Genomic DNA, 19,156 nt, shown 5'->3' on the forward strand with positions numbered 1-19,156 from the left:
AGCAGTGGTATCAACGCAGAGTACTAAAACTAACGTGTTGATTAGTTTGATAGAAAGCCCGCACGGCGTCCGCTTTGAAAACGTGTACGTGTACTCAAAGTCACTGCAACAGCCAAAATATCAGTATCTGGAGAATTTGTTGACACGTCGATCAACGCAAGTACTGGCTACATTCTCCAATAACAGTGACGTCATTTCACCGAGCGAAGCATGTCCAAACTCGATTTTCGTTTTCGATGACGTGGCGTGCGACAAACAAAATACGATAAGAGAATACTTTTCAATGGGACGCCACTCGAACGTCGACTGCTTCTATCTCTGTCAAACATACGCAAGAATACCGAAACATCTTATACGCGACAACGCAAACCTGCTAATCTTGTTTAAACAGGATGGTACCAACTTGAAACATGTGTACAATGATCACGTGAATACTGACATGTCATACGAGGATTTCAGTGAATTATGTCGTACTTGTTGGCAGCAAAAGTATGGATTTCTAGTGATAGATAAGGATAGCTCGCTTACGAACGGCCGATACAGAAACGGATTTAACGTGTTCGCGATACCGCAAAACAATTAGTCGTTGCCGATGTTCTGTCGAGAGAGGTGAAACACGAGCGTTCGACACTCTACCGACATGGCTGAGAACGATAATATTCGCGAGCGTGAAAAGATAGCGAAGGAGATTGCGAAAACGAGTGAATCAATCCGCAAGAAATATCGCGCTTTGAAGACCGGTAAGATCGATGACGATATCGCGATCAAGACCCATTTTAGACCTATTATTGAGCCGCTACAAAAGATTGTCGACAACTCGATCGCGGTGAAAAACGAGCCGGAAAGTACCGCAAAGATTAAAATCTTACCCATCAAGCGGTACAAGGAGGAGGAGGAGGAGGAGGAGGAAGAGGAAGAGGAGAAGGATGATGCGACACCGAAAAAGAGGAAACGGTCAAACCCGAATCGCTCATCGACACAGCGTACATCGGATGCTTTACAGGATGAACCGATGATAACCTCTACACCGTTCGCGACAACGAGAATCGTACAACCTATACCCGAAACACTCGCAAACGAAAATGTTTTCGAAACCTCGGGCAGCACGCTCGAAACATCGTTTGTTCGAAACACATTACAAACGCTGGAAGGTCAAGAAATGTTGCGAAAGCACTTGGGACCACTGGGACAAGAGTACATGAGCACTCTCCTCGGTGGCGACAAAGAAAGGAAAATCGATCACGTGTACGGTGTCTATTTCGACAAGGATGAAATGCGTCTCGGTAACAAACGATTCGACATTGACAAATATGACTCTATAATTATAGATAAAGTGAGGTACATTGGTACACCAGGATTATACGAATTGATCTTCAAGAGAATTCCCGATGATGACATTTACACGGAGGATGATATGCGTAAATACAAGAGCATATTATTGGCGACGAACGCGCATAAACGCAATTATGACACACAAGGCCAATTACGAAGCAACAGGGGATACAAGTACAAACATATAATCGCACCATTGATATCGATTGAAAAGAAAAAATCTGGAAAGGGAGTATTCATGCCTCACGCGATGGCGCTAACCGACAATAAGATCGATTACATACACTGGGATGACCCCAACGAGCTAGTGGATCGGGTACGATTGCTGGACGCTTCGCGCCGAGCTGGCCACAACGCTCACGACAATGAGATCCTGTCGATCATCGAGGAACTTCGCGAAGCAGGCATTATTATAAATTGAATGGTGTCTCGACAAATCTAATCAGTCGATCAGCGTCACTCGTATCGGGGAAAAAAAATGCCTATCAACAAATTTGGATTATTCGAACCAAGAAATGATGCAACCGGCACAAGCGGTTCTTGGGATAGATTGGTGAAAAGTTATGTGCACGAAAACGCTCTGTGTCGCGTCGTTACGGACTATGACGCAAGGTCGCGAAAGATTCGTCGTGTAGCGCAACCTGAGGCTGACACCGATGCCGTCAACAAACTGTATGTGGAATCCTGCGTTAAAAGATTGATAAATCAACAGAAAGAATCAGATGAGAAGCTGACTTCATTCGAGAAGGATGTGCGGGCAATACAGATTGTGATAAACGAACTTCAACGCGCGGCTAACGCTAACTCAGAAACGGCTATCAACCTGAATGAGCAGCAGTGAACGGGTTAGGAGCGGCTATCGAACGGTTATCGAACATCTACGAAGGGTTATCGAACGGCTACGAACAATTATCGAACAGCTACGAAGGATTATCGAACTACCATCTAACTACAATGAGTGGTAGTGAACGGCCTAGCAACAGCTGCGAACGAGGCTATGAACGGCCTAGCAACAGCGAACGAGGCTACCAACAACTCAAGCAGGGCTGCGAACGAGGCTACGAACAAGTCTTTAAAGGCTACATGCAAGGCTACAAACAACTCAAACAGGGCTGCGAACGGGTCAGTAACGGCTGCGAACGGGTCAGGAGAGGCTACGAACGGGTTAGAAACGACTGTGAACAAGGCAGCGAACGAATCAAGAACGATTTTCGAATGGGTCAAGAACGGAAGTAAACAACGCAAGAACGGCTCAAGAACGGCTCAAGAACGGCTCAAGAACGACTACGAACGGCTCAAGAACGGTTCAAGAACGGCTCAAGAACGGGTCAGGAACGGCTCATGAATGGGTCAGGAACGGCTCAAGAACGGGTCAGGAACGGCTCAAGAACGGGTCAGGAACGGCTCAAGAACGGGTCAGGAACTGCTCAAGAACGGGTCAGGAACGGCTACGAACGGGTCAGGAACGGCTACGATATGTAAAATAGCCGATTTCATCGATCGACGTCAACAAATTCTCCAGATACTGATATTTTGGCTGTTGCAGTGACTTTGAGTACACGTACACGTTTTCAAAGCGGACGCCGTGCGGGCTTTCTATCAAACTAATCAACACGTTAGTTTTACCGCAATTCGAGGGGCCGCAAACGATCGCGCGTATAGTAGTCGGCAGTATCGTACCGTGTCTACGCATCTCCGCGTTGTCCCCCATCGATCGTAATCTGGCGTCGTAATTCGTCACGCGTATCGCGAAAGGTTGTCGCACGAATCTCATTTTCCCACTCCCCGATTGAATCGAACGCTTGCCTATTTATAGCTGCGCGAAACCACGAATCGCTCAGTAACGAAAAAATGTTTGTTCTGCTAACAAGTGCTTCCGATATTCACGGTTTAAGCGCCGAACAGCTGCAATTTGTGCCAAAAGCAGTTTTACTGCAATGTGAAAATCACATCCACTACGTGTGGGACAAGCTTCCGGAATATATAAAGGCTGATTTGGAGGTTCAGGCCTGTCGCCGCTGTTTCGAACATTACAATCGACCGTGGCAGCAAACGCACATCGACGGTCCAGCGCCGATGATAAAGGATTGCAGCGAATGTCAGCGAAAAAAAATAGGTAGAGGCCTATTAAATCTCGCGATAAACGCACTTCCGATCGAATTCCATATCCCCGGCTATCACTTTTGCGGTCCGGGCACGCGACTACAAAAGCGATTAGCCAGAGGCGATCGAGGTATCAACCCATTGGGGGTGTATTGCCGATTCTACCAATGTTGGGCGCGCTCGGATCTCTGGTCGGTGGAGCGGCTGGTGTAGCAAAGATGGTGAACGACGGAAAAGCTGCACAACGTCAGTTGCAAGAGATGCTACGTCACAATCGCGCCATGGAAGGTCACGGATTGTATCTCGCTCCATACAAACACGGACGAGGAGTTTCAACGAGAAAAAAGGGGGAAAAAAAACGTCAAAGAGACGCTAAAAATGCCACAGGGCGTAACTACCAACATACAATTGCTACAACTGGCAAAACGTATGCACATTCCGTATTTTAGAGGTGTTTTCATGCGTGATTCATTACCGATCGGTGGTATATATCGAAACGAGAGCGGCATCGTAAATTTGGATAACGCTAAAGGATCGGGTACTCATTGGGTAGCGTATGCAAAGAGCTGAGGGAGATCGCGCTATATATTTTGACAGTTTCGGCAATCTTCGACCGCCGAATGAATTGGTGCGATATTTAAATGTAACAAAGATACAATACAATTACACACCTGTTCAAACTTACAATCAAAGCATCTGTGGACAATTGTGCTTACAGTTTCTCCGAGCGGTCGATGCATGTGAATTTAAAGACTGACATTGCGCTATTTAACTCAGTATTCGTTTAACAGTTTTGTCAACATGTCTATGACATTCACACTGACCGGGAAGAGTAGTGTTCTCGCGGTAAACTACTTTCCCGCCGTAGATTTGAGCGACGATGAATACGAGCTAGGTCTAGCGGATTTTGAGACTTATCATACGATATCGAACGTGAATTCCTCGAATAATAAATTTTACTTTGGCAAAGATGACGCGGAAATTACGATTCCCGAGGGATCGTACGAGCTGCAAGCGATACATGAGTTTTTGAAACATGCAATTTTACGAAAACGTCCGCGACACGCTGTTCGTGACGATGATAAAAAACACGCTGACATCACGCATATTCGGACGAATGACGACGGTGACTTTGAAGATGGAGAATATCCGATAGTGCTCCGCGCTAATTATAATACGATGAGGAGCGAGATCAAATGCGCCTACAGAATGAATTTTAGCAAGCCTAACAACATTGGATCGCTGCTGGGATTCTCGAACCGTATACTGCAGCCGCGAAAATGGTACAAGTCGGACATGCCGATTAATATTATCAACGTGAACATTATCCGCGTAGAATGTAATGTGACCGCGGGCGCGTACAGCAACGGCAAACTCGTTCATACGATACATGAATTTTCACCGAGGGTACCACCAGGATATAAGATATCGGAAACACCGGCGCACATCATTTACCTGCCGATCATCGTGCGGAGCATTACGGATTTAACGTTACGCGTTGTCGACCAGGACAGACGATTGCTCGATTTTCGAGGAGAAGAGATCACCATTAGATTGCACGTACGACGACGACAGCGATAACGTACGTGTGTGGTGTATGAGTATAGTAATGTTGTCGTACGAACAATGTATATAATAAGCGATGCTGAATACCTCGTGATGTTGATCGTATGACACGTGTTCCGGTGTCTTCCTCAGTACACACTCCAAGTCGGCGTACACCACGAAGGGAAGTCGCTCCTTTCTGTTGTAGTTGTCGAAGCCGAGCCACTTGTCTTTATCACTTGGTAATCGGATAGCGCAGTCGTTCATTTCTCGACAGTCCGCAATGTGAGCCTCCAATTTTTCGCTCAAATTAAAGAAGTGCAAGCATCTGTGAAAGAAAAAAAATTACAATTTTATTTACAATTTTATTTACAATTATTATATAATTTGCAATAAATATACATACCGATCGCAGATATATTTCTTGTGGTCATGTTTGCTCAGTTGCGTGCTGACAAGCCGGGATAAATTTTTTATATACGCGAAATGCCCAACGCTGTCGTCCTCCTCCACATACAGCATATTTACATGTTTTTCTCTCTTCCAATCAGTGAGCTGTATCGGAAGAATAAATAGTTCTTTCTTCCTCTCAATGCCGTAGACGTTGATTGAGATGTTATTTGCCAATTCAAACTTTTTAATTTGGTTTAACGTCATCGGAAACTCAATGTCCTGAAGATTTAACACTGTCGTGTAATGAGGATATGAAAATTCTCCTTCCACATGTCTTTCTGCGGGGTACAGAGCGGCCACCACTGACCATGCGAAACATGCATTTTCCGTTGATCGCACGTTCACCACTGCTCTCTTCGTCACAATTTCTCGCGGCAAGTTTAAATAACACCCAGCACGCCTAGGATTGCACTTGTTAACGTTAACCGTAAGATCAAGGATTCGTGACAATGCCCATCCGCTATCAAGTTCCTGAAACTCTTCGAGAGACGCCAATGTAGATTCGATGACATGCCGCTCATACCACTCGCGTAAATCGGACGTGCGAAAGAGTTCATAATTTCTCGTGTTAATACTTTTGTTGGCGCGTTTATCACCGGACACAAACTCACCGTTGAACACGGTATTTACTTTTGCACAGTTGTATATTTTTATAACATCTTGCTCGAGTACTACACTACTAGCGTCTTCCAAAAATTGTCGCGGTTCGATATAGTCTGCGTTAATCACCGCACCTGTCAGTATCCGATTTTCGAACGCGGTATCGATCTCTCGCCAAACGAGTCTTCCCGTGTTATTATCGCCACTGTAATTACCGCCACTGTAATTACCACCACTGGGTATAAACTGTCTCTGCAATCGAGTCTTTGCACCCTCGAGTCGCGCGATTCTAGCAACCAAAGATTGTCTATATCCAATGGAGAGTCGCGGACGCTTGACACGACTGCGTTCTTCGAGCAGTTTGATAAAGTCCTCGCAGCGCAGCGCCCATTCAAAATATTCGCCCAAGGTGGTGATTTGATGGGACCGCTCCAACAGGTCGCGTTCATTCTGCTCGATGTTTTCCATTATTTCTTTTATTCACTATTATACCACTAACACTTCTAATACAAGAAAGTAACCACGAAACTTTTTTCACCGCTGCATCTATGCGCTTTCAAATCGTACTATGGTTTGACGCGCTCTCATCCTCCTTATATATATTATATATATATGTAATTATATATGTATGTCAAGAGGTAGCTTTCGGGACGATTTTTAGAATGCATCGGCAGTTTTGAGAACTCTTGGTGGTTTTCAAGTCAGTCCTGAAAGCCATATATGTTTATCGGCATTTTTAGGAACTGTCCTAAAAACTACCATTCTTTAATTTCTTTATATAAAGTCCTTAAAATTGCCAATAAATATAAAAATTTTATACTAAATACATTTAATTGTTATTATTTAAAAGATAAGCTTTATATATGTTGTATATATTTATAAACAATTTAGTTACAGTACTAATTACTTGGTTAATCTTATATAAAGTAAATATATAGTCTTTTAGTCAACTTTGCTATATATGTTTTTAAAACTGCCGTTAGACATCTTTGCAAATATAAATAAATGATTAAGTAAAAATTATAATTTTAGTATGTTTTAAAGAAGAATAATTAAAGATGTTTTAAAATAAGATCAATATTTAAACATTTTGATATTTTTTTGTTAAAAACTAATTGATCTGCAAACTACCATTTTACTGTATATATAATATAAACCTATCATTTGCGCCAGATCTTTTAATACTTTTGCTTTTCATACATCCATATGATTTAAATAATTCATTAAGACCTTACGAACTTCTAATAACTCATTAAGGCCCGTATTCATAATCCGTTCTTATATTTAAGATCGTCTTAAGACATCGTTCAATCAATCAAGAGATGCTATGCGGCCATTTGATTGGTTGAACGAGGTCTTAAGACGATTTTAAATATAAGAACGGACTATGAATACGGGCCTAAGTGTCGATCTTAGAAGAATAAATACTTATGGAAAAATTGTAAGTTGATTGACTATCGCATCGTTTTTTGCCGCGTAGCAAGTGTTGCCGCGTTATAGCTGTCACTGTGTTTTGAGTGTAGTTTCTGAATGCAGCCTAAGAAATAGATAGTAAAATATCCTCTTTTAATTTGTGAGACACAGTGTTACACAATGTATTCTTTGAGCAAAAATAAAAATAATTATAAAATAATGCGTAAAAAAAAAAGAAAAACCAGAGGATGGATAATATCTAGTAGTAAGTAGATAAAATTATGTAAAATTTTATATATGTAATTATATCTATGTATCCAGTAAACATTAAATACTAACTAAATTACATTAAATACTAAATAATAACATAACATCTATGTTATAATTTTCTACTGACTATTATTGTAACTGCAACAATGTAATATGCCTTCTATCTATGTAACAGTTAGTGAGAAATTATAACATTGAGGTTATATTACTGTTACTTACTGGGTAATACTTGTTAAGTAATAATTTTGTATACAAATATTGTTTTAAGAAAGTTATATGGCTCTTGAAGAAATTGCTAAAAATCTGAGGAATAATATACCAAAAATATATTTAAAACGAATCGACTTAAGTATCACTTCAAGTTCTATGGAAAGTAATGAAGGTGACAAAAAGTTTTATATCAATATATTATTTTTTATATCAATTTTATTTCTTCTAAAAATATATAAATTATTTTTTAGATTTTGATACTAATTTGTTAAGAAATACAGAAAAAAGCAATCAACAAGGTATGCGTTTTGATATTCATGTTTATATAAACTTATTTCTTTATAAAAGTAATATGCGTAGAAAAGCAATACGTAGCTGAGATATTTAGCTATCTTTTATTTAGTATTTTTTCATAAAATATTAATTATCAATCATTTAGAATAATTATAGTTTCTTTTTTAGATATTCAACTAAGTATTTCTGAAATATCTCCAGAAAAAAGTAATCAAGGTGTGTGCTTTGATCCATGTTTATATAAACTTATTTCTTCATAAAAGTAATATGCGTAGAAAAGTAGTATGTAGCTGAGATATTTACCTATCTTTTATTTAATATTCTTTTTATAAAAATATTAATTATCAATCATTTGGAATAATTATAGTTCCTTTTTTAGATATTCAACCAAATATTTCTGAAATATCTCTAGAAAAAAGTAATCAACAAGGTATGCGCTTTGATATCCATGTTTATATAAACTTATATCTTCATAAAAGTAATATGCGTAGAAAAGCAATACGTAGCTGAGATATTTAGCTATCTTTTATTTAGTATTTTTTCATAAAATATTAATTATCAATCATTTAGAATAATTATAGTTCCTTTTTTAGATATTCAACTAAGTATTTCTGAAATATCTCCAGAAAAAAGTAATCAAGGTGTGTGCTTTGATCCATGTTTATATAAACTTATTTCTTCATAAAAGTAATATGCGTAGAAAAGTAGTATGTAGCTGAGATATTTACCTATCTTTTATTTAATATTCTTTTTATAAAAATATTAATTATCAATCATTTCGAATAATTATAGTTCCTTTTTTAGATATTCAACCAAATATTTCTGAAATATCTCTAGAAAAAAGTAATCAACAAGGTATGCGCTTTGATATCCATATTTATATAAACTTATGTCTTCATAAAAGTAATATGCGTAGAAAAGTAGTATGTAGTTGAGATATTTATCTATCTTTTATTTAATATTCTTTTCATAAAAATATTAATTATCAATCATTTGGAATAATTATAGTTCCTTTATTAGATATTCAACCAAATATTTCTGAAATATCTCCAGAAAAAAGTAATCAACAAGGTATGCGTTTTGATTCATGTTTATATAAACTTATTTCTTCATAAAAATGACATGCACAGAAAAATAATAACATTATTTGGTATAATTAGTTCTTTTTTTAGATGTTCAACCAAGTATTTCTCAAACTAATCTTTTTGAAATACTAAATGATAAAACAATTGATAATACAGGTAATATAACTAATTTAAATATTGAAATGTTATGTTTAACTGCATGATAAGCATTATTACATATAAATATAAATATTCTATATCCATTTTTGATAATAATAATACTAATTTTGTTACAATTGTATTTTTGAATAAATTTTTGGAAATTTTAAATTTTAAATAAACAAGAAACAGCCTATCTACAAAATAATATTTATAATTCATATTCAGTTTATTATTTTAATTTTGAAGTTAACTTGCTTAATTAATATTACAATATTAATTAAATATTTTAATTTACAAGCAAATTTATCATGAATTTTAATTATTTTTTAGATTTAAATATTAATTTTTCTATGAACGAGGATATCTCTTTGGAACATATATTGAATTCATCTTTTATTACTTTAGCAGAAATAAATGCTCAATATAATGAAGTGACAGAAATAATAAATGACTCCAATGGTAAAGTATTGTATAATAATTTAATTGTTTTTATGTAAACTAGTGGTCATATGTCACATAAATTATATGGATATAATGAATTTATACAAGAGAGTGTGTATATGTGTGAGAGAGAAACTTCTTTTATTTAATTATTATAGTTAAAAAATAATTGCTAATTAGTTAATCTAGTATGTATGTACTAGTTAATCTATTATGATTTATTCTCGTAGGTATTAATTCTAATGTTGCAGAAGACAATATTCAAAATAAAACTTTAAAACTTTGTCAAATAACAACAGTTAACCAACAAGGTAACAATACAATTTATATCTATTTGCTTCCAAATTAAACGTTGTTACATATAATTTTATAACGAACATAATATGGTTATTTTAATATAATGTATTATTAATAGATTAATATGTATAGTTATATGTATATTTTGTTATATAATGTCATGCCAAAGTTTTGATATTAGATACACAAGCAAAATCTTTAAAAAATCCTTAAGAACTATAAATAAAGATAAATTAATCAAACAGATAATTTAATAAATTAGATTAAATTCTTTATTTTATTGAACTTTTTGAAGAACTTATAAGGTATCTGTTTATAAATAATTACAATTAAAAAGTTTCATAACTTTAATAATATTATAGAAAGCTCTCTATAAACATATAGCATATATAATAGTTTTGAAATTTATTTTTAAGTATTTTAAGTATTCTAAGTATTCTATTTTTCTCTTTTGTATCTTTGATATAATTATTGATATTGAAAATAATATATATATATATATATCTATTACACATTAATATATATATATATCTATTATACATTAATATAACACATTAATGTATATTCATTACGTATTACATCAAAAATTATACATTTTGATTTCAGACAATATTTATGAAGACAGTGAGGATTACAATAATGATCCAGATTATGATGTTTCCAATGATTCAGATGATGAATCAAATATTTCTATTTCTGAAAGCTTTGATAAAAATGAAAAGTCTAATACTACAAATGATAGTCTTAATACCTCGAAATATACTTATGAAGAAAAAGCAAATTGTGATGATACAAATCTTATTGTGCTTAAATCTCAAGAGAAAGGACAAAATAAAAAATATTTTTGCAAGTATTGCAAAAAATTACAAACTAAATTCGCACGACACTTAGAGACTGTCCATAAAAATGAGGAAGAGGTAAAAAAATTTATTTTGCTTCCTAAAGGTAAATATAATATATAATAATCTATACACATCATTTTGAATCAAATGTTGCATTATACATATCTTTATTAAAAAATGTTTATATTATTTTTCTTTTATTTTTATATTATTTTTCTTAGGTAATTCAGAAAGAAAGGCCATCATAGAGACTATTAGAAAAGAAAGTAATTTTATATATAATACTAGTTCGCAGTTTAATACAGGAGAATTGATAGTATCTCGGAGACCTTCGAAAATTAACAAACCTGCATCAGAATATATTTGTTGCCCAAAGTGTAAGGGCTTTTATACAAAAAATAATGTAAGACATCACTTTCAAAATTGCAACAAAAGAAGTATTGGCAGACATGTTATGGTACTTGGTAGAAAAGTACAAGCACGGATACACACTAAAGCCAGTGATATGGTTAGAAAAGTAATCTTCCCAATTATGAGAGATGACAATGTGTGTAGAATAATAAGATATGATGAGTTAGTGATACTTCGCGCAAATAAATTATGTAATAAATTTAGGAATCAACGCCACCATGATATGATAAGAGCAGAATTAAGACTTTTAGGTCGTTACTTAATTTCTATTAAGAAATTTAATTCAAATATCACTAATTTTGCCTCAATATATCAACCATGCAATTATGATTCATGCATTTTAGATGCTAAAGATGTAGCTCAATTTAATCCTGATACTAATAAATTTAAAACACCGTCTGTCGCTACACGACTTGGTACGCTCTTAAAAAAATTAGGAAACATATTATGTACTGAATATATAAAAAAAGATGATAATGAGGGTTTAAGAAAGGTAGAAAATTTCTTGAAACTTTTAGAAGAAGATTATGGAGCAACAATAAATAAAATAGCAGAGGAAACTGTAACGCAAAATAAAAGACATAATAAAATTGAATTACCAAATATGGAGGATATACAGAAATTATATAATTATTTAAAAGAAGAAAGAAACATATTGTATAGTGAGCTTATTAAATCTTATAATTACAGTACATGGTTAGAATTATTAAAAATTACGCTTATTTCTATGCAAGTTTATAACAGAAGAAGAGCAGGTGAAATAGAAAAAGTTCTAATAGAAGATTACAAATGTTATAAAAGTGTAGGAGAACACACAGATTCCGAAGTGTACAGTTCATTATCAGAGGCTGGAAAAGAGGTAATATTATTTTAATAATTATTAAATAAATAAATTATTGCGTTAAAATATATTTTATATCTAATAATTTATATTTTTCTTCCTTTAAATTATTTATATTTTATTAATTTTAATGCATAAAATTTAAAATACTTTTATTATATTTATTCTATAATAATTTTTCTTTTATGTATTTTTTTCTGTTTGTTGCATTAGGCTATTAAAAAATTCGTTACATTTGATATTAGAGGTAAACTAGGTCGTACAGTTCCCGTATTGTTGCATTCACAATTACAAGATTGCATCGAATTATTACTGCAACATAGATTAAATGCAAAAATAAAATCAGAAAACCCTTACCTTTTTGGCATTCCTGGATACGATAAACATCGATATAAGCATTTGAAAGCGTGCATTCTTATGCGAGACTATTCTTCAAAATGTGGAGCAGCAAAACCTCTTACTTTACGAGGCACCAAACTACGAAAACATATTGCCACAAAATGCATCACACTTAATCTTTCAGAATCGGAAGTTACAGAGTTGGCAAACTTTATGGGTCATGATAAAAGCATACACAAATCGCATTATCGACAGTCAATTCCTGAATTAGATATTCCAAGATTCTCCCGACTTCTAAATCTAGCTATTTTTAATGAGGAAAATGACAATGAAGATGGAGAAATTGAGCAAAATCTTATTTCTGAGAATTTAAATGACTCATCTGAATCCTCTCATTTTGATGATATTGAAATTAACAATAATATACCATCATCAAAAACACCTAAGAAAAAACGAAGCAGTAAGCATATATTTTAAATAATTTTTTGCATTATATAATAAAATTTTTATTTTGTAATTTCTGTTACATTTATAATATATTAATAATATATAATAGCTCTCTTTCTATAAAAAAATAGTAACTGTAATTATTACAATTACTAAAATGATAACTTTTTCTTTAATATTTATCTTAACTAATAACTTTAACATTATTTTAATATGCAAAGTGTCCCAGAGTAAACGTATCAAATGTTACTAGCATATTCTTGAAATCATTTTGAGATGAAAATCCTATAACAAAATATCGAGGCTATAATAAGTTTTAAAACATTAAAAGTTAGCTAGTCATTGCGCTATTCAGTCAACTGTACATCGTACAATAGTAAAGATGATTGAATGACTTTAAATGCTTCTCATTTAAAAACTATTTTAGCCTAAAGATTTTAATATCATAAGATTTTTATTTTAAAATGATTTCAAGAATGTGCTAATAATCTTTCCTGCATTTGATTTTGGACTGCATATTAAGAAAACATTTTATATTACTAATATTTTATTTTATAAATTATACATATGTTTCTTATATAATAATTAGTTGTACTAAGTTATTCAATAAATTAATAATATAATTGCTAGCATCACCATTTGGGCCAACTAAAAGGAAGCGATGGACGCAAAAAGAAATTCAAATAATATTAACAGATTTTTCTCAAGAAATAGAAAAATCACCATCTGGAAGAGATATTGAGACTTTAAGACAAAAACATTCATGTCTACAAAAACGCACAGTGCCGCAGATAAAGACATGGCTTCATAATATTATAAGTGGTAAAACAAAAATTCCAAAGATTTAATTAATTTTTATAATATATTATCTTCCCAGAAATATTTTTAATATAAATTTAAATATAAATTATTATTAAATATTCTCAAAATAATAATAACTAGAAGTATAAAATTACTTAAATCAAAAATATTTAGATAAAAAATTTATAAATTTTTATTTTATTTTTAAATATATTAACGTGCTTAATAAAAGAGTTTTTTGCACAAATTTTATACAATTAACATGATAAAATTAAGTTTCTTGTAATTTGGTTTTAAAATATAACTAAGAAAATACAGTTTAAGTACATTTATATGCAAATTTTGTTATAATATATGTGGCTAAACTTTTAGTCTTTTTTATTAGTATGTTAAGCAATAATTTAGTTTTGAAAAAAAGATTCCGGTAATATTCCAAACTATGAAAGAATTTACAGTATTATGAAGAGATTGTTGTAATAGATATAAGATTACAAAATGTATTACAGTTAATAGAAAAATTTTATACCAGATAAGATTTTTATGTATGTTAAACAGTACAATGTAGTACAATATTTTCTGTTGTTAAATCTGCAAACTATTATAATATTAAAAAAGATTCTTTCCTTAAAGTGCTATATAAAACTGTGATACAAGTGATAAGACTGTATTAAGAAAAAGTTAAAATGCATTGTTATGTGATAGGTATAACAAATAAATTATATTTTATAAGATATTGTTATAACAAAATCCCTATAATGTATTACCTCAAAAAAAGAAGTACAACTTTGAGTGTGTATTAATAATAAATTTTATGAAAAATATTTATTAATTATTGTTAAGTATTATTATTTATTATTTAGTGATTACTTTTACCTTGTAACAGATGCGATAAGATACGATAAGATATATAATACATTACTAATTAACTAATATTTTGATTAATAATTTACTTACAATCTCAAAATATCTAATATTTCCCAATTTCTTAAAAATACATACATATATGTTTTATTCAGAGTCAAGATTTAAATATTTGATCGTCTTTCTTGTTGCCTAAAAAAAAAGACTTAGAAATGCGGATACTAAAAACGAATTGCATAGAAAAGGGTAGAATAATAATATATAAAAAAAAGAATTAAATTACACGCTGAAATCCTAAGTATAATGTAAGAAATTGTACACAAAAAAATATTAAATATTTCCTTTTTAAATTCATATTTGATTAATTATGATACATTCCTTTTTCTCTCTAGCATAATATTAAAAAAAACAGAATGGAATAGTTTTTTCTTCTCTTTCGGTCCGTTCTCTTTCATGTATTAGTGAGCATTTTAGCATATTATAGAATTCAATGCAAAGAAACAGACTATTAAAATTAAACATAGACAGGTTAAACATTTTCATAATAATAAAAATTATTATTAATTTTCCTTAAATAATTACATTGATAGAGATTTGCCCATCATAGATCATTTAAACCGATAATGCAACATTCTGAAATAAATCATAAAAAAACATACAAAAGAAGAGCTTTGTAAAGTATGTCGATAGTGTTTAGAAAGCCAAAAATATTAAAGATCTTATAAGACAGCAGCTTTCAGATCTATACATAACAGCAAAATGGCAGTTATCAGACCGTTGACTTTTTGACAAGACCGAAATGAAATCTATTTGATTCATTAGTTCGATAGATATTTGTCCATCACGAGACAAAGTAATTTTTAAAATTATTAAACAAAATTCAGTTCCCATAAGTTTGTCATTTAAATCCGCTTTTGTTCCGCAGATTAACTAAGACCGATGTGCAGAATTAATGTTTTGGATCACGTTAAACTAATACTGCAACATGTTTCTAAGCAAACATTAAATGAAACATATAACAGCTTTAGCAGGTATTGGAATTACGCGTAAACGCTGTAGGAATTATATTGTTTTGCTCAATTGGTAGATTTCAGGTCTATACATAACAGCCGAATGGCAGTTTCCGATCCGTTGAATTTTCGACAACAGATGACCTAAATTATTAAGTCTGTTTGATTCATTAATTCGATAGATACTTGTCTATCTGGAAAAAAAGTAATTTTCAAATTATTTACACAAAATTAAGTTTCTATGAATTCTTCATTTGAACCCGATTCCGTTCCGCAGATTAACTAAAACCGATGTGCAGAATTAACGTTTTGGATCACGTGAAACTAATACTGAGACATGTTTCGAAGCAAATATTAAATGAAACATATAACAGCTTTCGCAGGTATTGGAATTACGCGTAACCGATGAAAGAATTATACTGTTTTGCTCAATTGGTAGATTTCAGGTCTATACATAACAGCCGAATGCCAGTTTCCGATCCGTTGATTTTTCGACAATAGATGACCTAAATTATTAAGTCTGTTTGATTCATTATTTCGATAGATACTTGTCCATCAGGAAAAGATGTAATTTTAAAATTATTTATACAAAATTCAGTTTCTATGAATTCTTCATTTGAACCCAATTCCGTTCCGCAGATTAACTAAAACCGATGTGCAGAATTAACGTTTTGGATCACGTGAAACTAATACTGCGACATGTTTCGAAGCAAATATTAAATGAATCATATAACAGCTTTTGCAGGTATTGGAATTACGCGTAAACGCTGAATGAATTATATTGTTTTGCTCAATTGGTAGATTTCAGGTCTATACATAACAGCCGAATGGCAGTTTCCGATCTGTTGATTTTTCGACAATAGGTGACCTAAATTCTTAAGTCTGTTTGATTCATTACTTCGATAGATACTTGTCCATCAGGAAAAGATGTAATTTTAAAATTATTTATACAAAATTCAGTTTCCATGAAATCTTCATTTGAACCCGATTTCGTTCCGCAGATTAACTAAAACCGATGTGCAGGATTAACGTTTTGGATCACGTAAAACTAATACTGCGACATGTTTCGAACCAAATATTAAATGAAACATATAACAGCTTTTGCAGGTATTGGAATTACGCGTAAACGCTGAAAGAATTATACTGTTTTGCTCAATTGGTAGATTTCAGGTCTATACATAACAGCCGAATGGCAGTTTCCGATCCGTTGATTTTTCGACAATAGATGACCTAAATTCTTAAGTCTGTTTGATTCATTAATTCGATAGATACTTGTCTATCTGGAAAAAAAGTAATTTTTAAATTATTTACACAAAAATCAGTTCTATGAATTCTTCATTTGAACCCGAGTCCGTTCCGCAGATTAACTAAAACCGATGTGCAGAATTAACGTTTTGGATCACGTAAAACTAATACTAAGACATGTTTCTAAGCAAACATTAAGTGAAACATATAACAGCTTTAGCAGGTATTGGAATTACGCGTAAACGCTGTAAGAATTATATTGTTTTGCTCAATTGGTAGATTTCAGGTCTATACATAACAGCCGAATGCCAGTTTCCGATCCGTTGATTTTTCGACAATAGATGACCTAAATTCTTAAGTCTGTTTGATTCATTACTTCGATAGATACTTGTCTATCTGGAAAAATGTAATTTTGAAATTATTTACACAAAATTCAGTTTCTATGAATTCTTCATTTAAACCCGATTCCGTTCCGCAGATTAACTAAAACCGATGTGCAGAATTAACGTTTTGGATCATGTGAAACTAATACTGAGACATGTTTCTAAGCAAACATTAAATGAAACATATAACAGCTTTAGCAGGTATTGGAATTACGCGTAAACGCTGTAAGAATTATATTGTTTTGCTCAATTGGTAGATTTCAGGTCTATGTATAACAGCCGAATGCCAGTTTCCGATCCGTTGATTTTTCGACAATAGATGACCTAAATTCTTAAGTCTGTTTGATTCATTAATTCGATAGATACTTGTCTATCTGGAAAAAAAGTAATTTTTAAATTATTTACACAAAAATCAGTTCTATGAATTCTTCATTTGAACCCGAGTCCGTTCCGCAGATTAACTAAAACCGATGTGCAGAATTAACGTTTTGGATCACGTAAAACTAATACTAAGACATGTTTCTAAGCAAACATTAAGTGAAACATATAACAGCTTTAGCAGGTATTGGAATTACGCGTAAACGCTGTAAGAATTATATTGTTTTGCTCAATTGGTAGATTTCAGGTCTATACATAACAGCCGAATGCCAGTTTCCGATCCGTTGATTTTTCGACAATAGATGACCTAAATTCTTAAGTCTGTTTGATTCATTACTTCGATAGATACTTGTCTATCTGGAAAAATGTAATTTTGAAATTATTTACACAAAATTCAGTTTCTATGAATTCTTCATTTAAACCCGATTCCGTTCCGCAGATTAACTAAAACCGATGTGCAGAATTAACGTTTTGGATCACGTAAAACTAATACTAAGACATGTTTCTAAGCAAACATTAAATGAAACATATAACAGCTTTAGCAGGTATTGGAATTACGCGTAAACGCTGTAAGAATTATATTGTTTTGCTCAATTGGTAGATTTCAGGTCTATGTATAACAGCCGAATGCCAGTTTCCGATCCGTTGATTTTTCGACAATAGATGACCTAAATTCTTAAGTCTGTTTGATTCATTACTTCGATAGATACTTGTCTATCTGGAAAAATGTAATTTTGAAATTATTTACACAAAATTCAGTTTCTATGAATTCTTCATTTAAACCCGATTCCGTTCCGCAGATTAACTAAAACCGATGTGCAGAATTAACGTTTTGGATCATGTGAAACTAATACTGAGACATGTTTCTAAGCAAACATTAAATGAAACATATAACAGTTTTAGCAGGTATTGGAATTACGCGTAAACGCTGTAAGAATTATATTGTTTTGCTCAATTGGTAGATTTCAGGTCTATACATAACAGCCGAATGGCAGTTTCCGATCCGTCGATTTTTCGACAATGGATGACCTAAATTTTTATGTCAGTTTGATTCACTAGTTCGATAGATATTTGTCCATCACGAGAAAAATAATTTTTAAAATTATTAAACAAAATTCAGTTCCCATAAGTTCGTCATTTGAATCCAATTCTGTTCCACAGATTTACTAAGACCGATATGCAGAATCAATGTTTTGGATCATGTTAAACTAATACGGCGACATATTTTTAAGCAAACATTAAATTAAACATGTAATAACAATTTAACCACGTTTTGGAATACGTGTAAATGTTGAAAGTATTATATTATTCTTTTCAATTGGTAGTTTTCAGGTCTACATATGGCAATGGTAGTTTTCAGGTCTATATATGACAGTAGTTTTTTAGTCTATAATATGTGGCTGATATCAAATCA

General features: G+C 32.8%; 1 protein-coding gene and 1 long non-coding RNA gene across 2 annotated transcripts in view; both read left to right on the top strand.

Annotated features, from left to right (window-relative positions):
• Window positions 1-11,756, top strand: part of LOC145944741 (uncharacterized) — a gene marked incomplete at its 3' end in the record, with an annotated part of 29,588 nt that extends 17,832 nt beyond the window's left edge. The window contains exons 4-8 of the mRNA XM_083053295.1: window positions 9,381-9,461; window positions 9,777-9,905; window positions 10,142-10,198; window positions 10,791-11,129; window positions 11,248-11,756. Of these exons, the coding sequence (XP_082909421.1) occupies window positions 9,381-9,461; window positions 9,777-9,905; window positions 10,142-10,198; window positions 10,791-11,129; window positions 11,248-11,756 (1,115 nt within the window). The remainder of the gene's footprint in view (window positions 1-9,380; window positions 9,462-9,776; window positions 9,906-10,141; window positions 10,199-10,790; window positions 11,130-11,247) is intronic.
• Window positions 11,757-11,831: 75 nt separating this feature from the next.
• On the top strand, window positions 11,832-13,779 carry LOC145944711 (uncharacterized). The gene is made up of 3 exons (XR_014426730.1): window positions 11,832-12,296; window positions 12,802-13,077; window positions 13,695-13,779. It is a non-coding gene; the product is annotated as an uncharacterized LOC145944711 (long non-coding RNA).
• The last annotated feature ends 5,377 nt before the right edge of the window (window positions 13,780-19,156 follow it).

The sequence above is a fragment of the Prenolepis imparis genome, unplaced genomic scaffold (genome assembly GCF_030444845.1).
Source record: "Prenolepis imparis isolate NDT839.2.m4 unplaced genomic scaffold, iyPreImpa1.0 SCAF_13, whole genome shotgun sequence".
Lineage (NCBI taxonomy): Eukaryota > Metazoa > Arthropoda > Insecta > Hymenoptera > Formicidae > Prenolepis > Prenolepis imparis.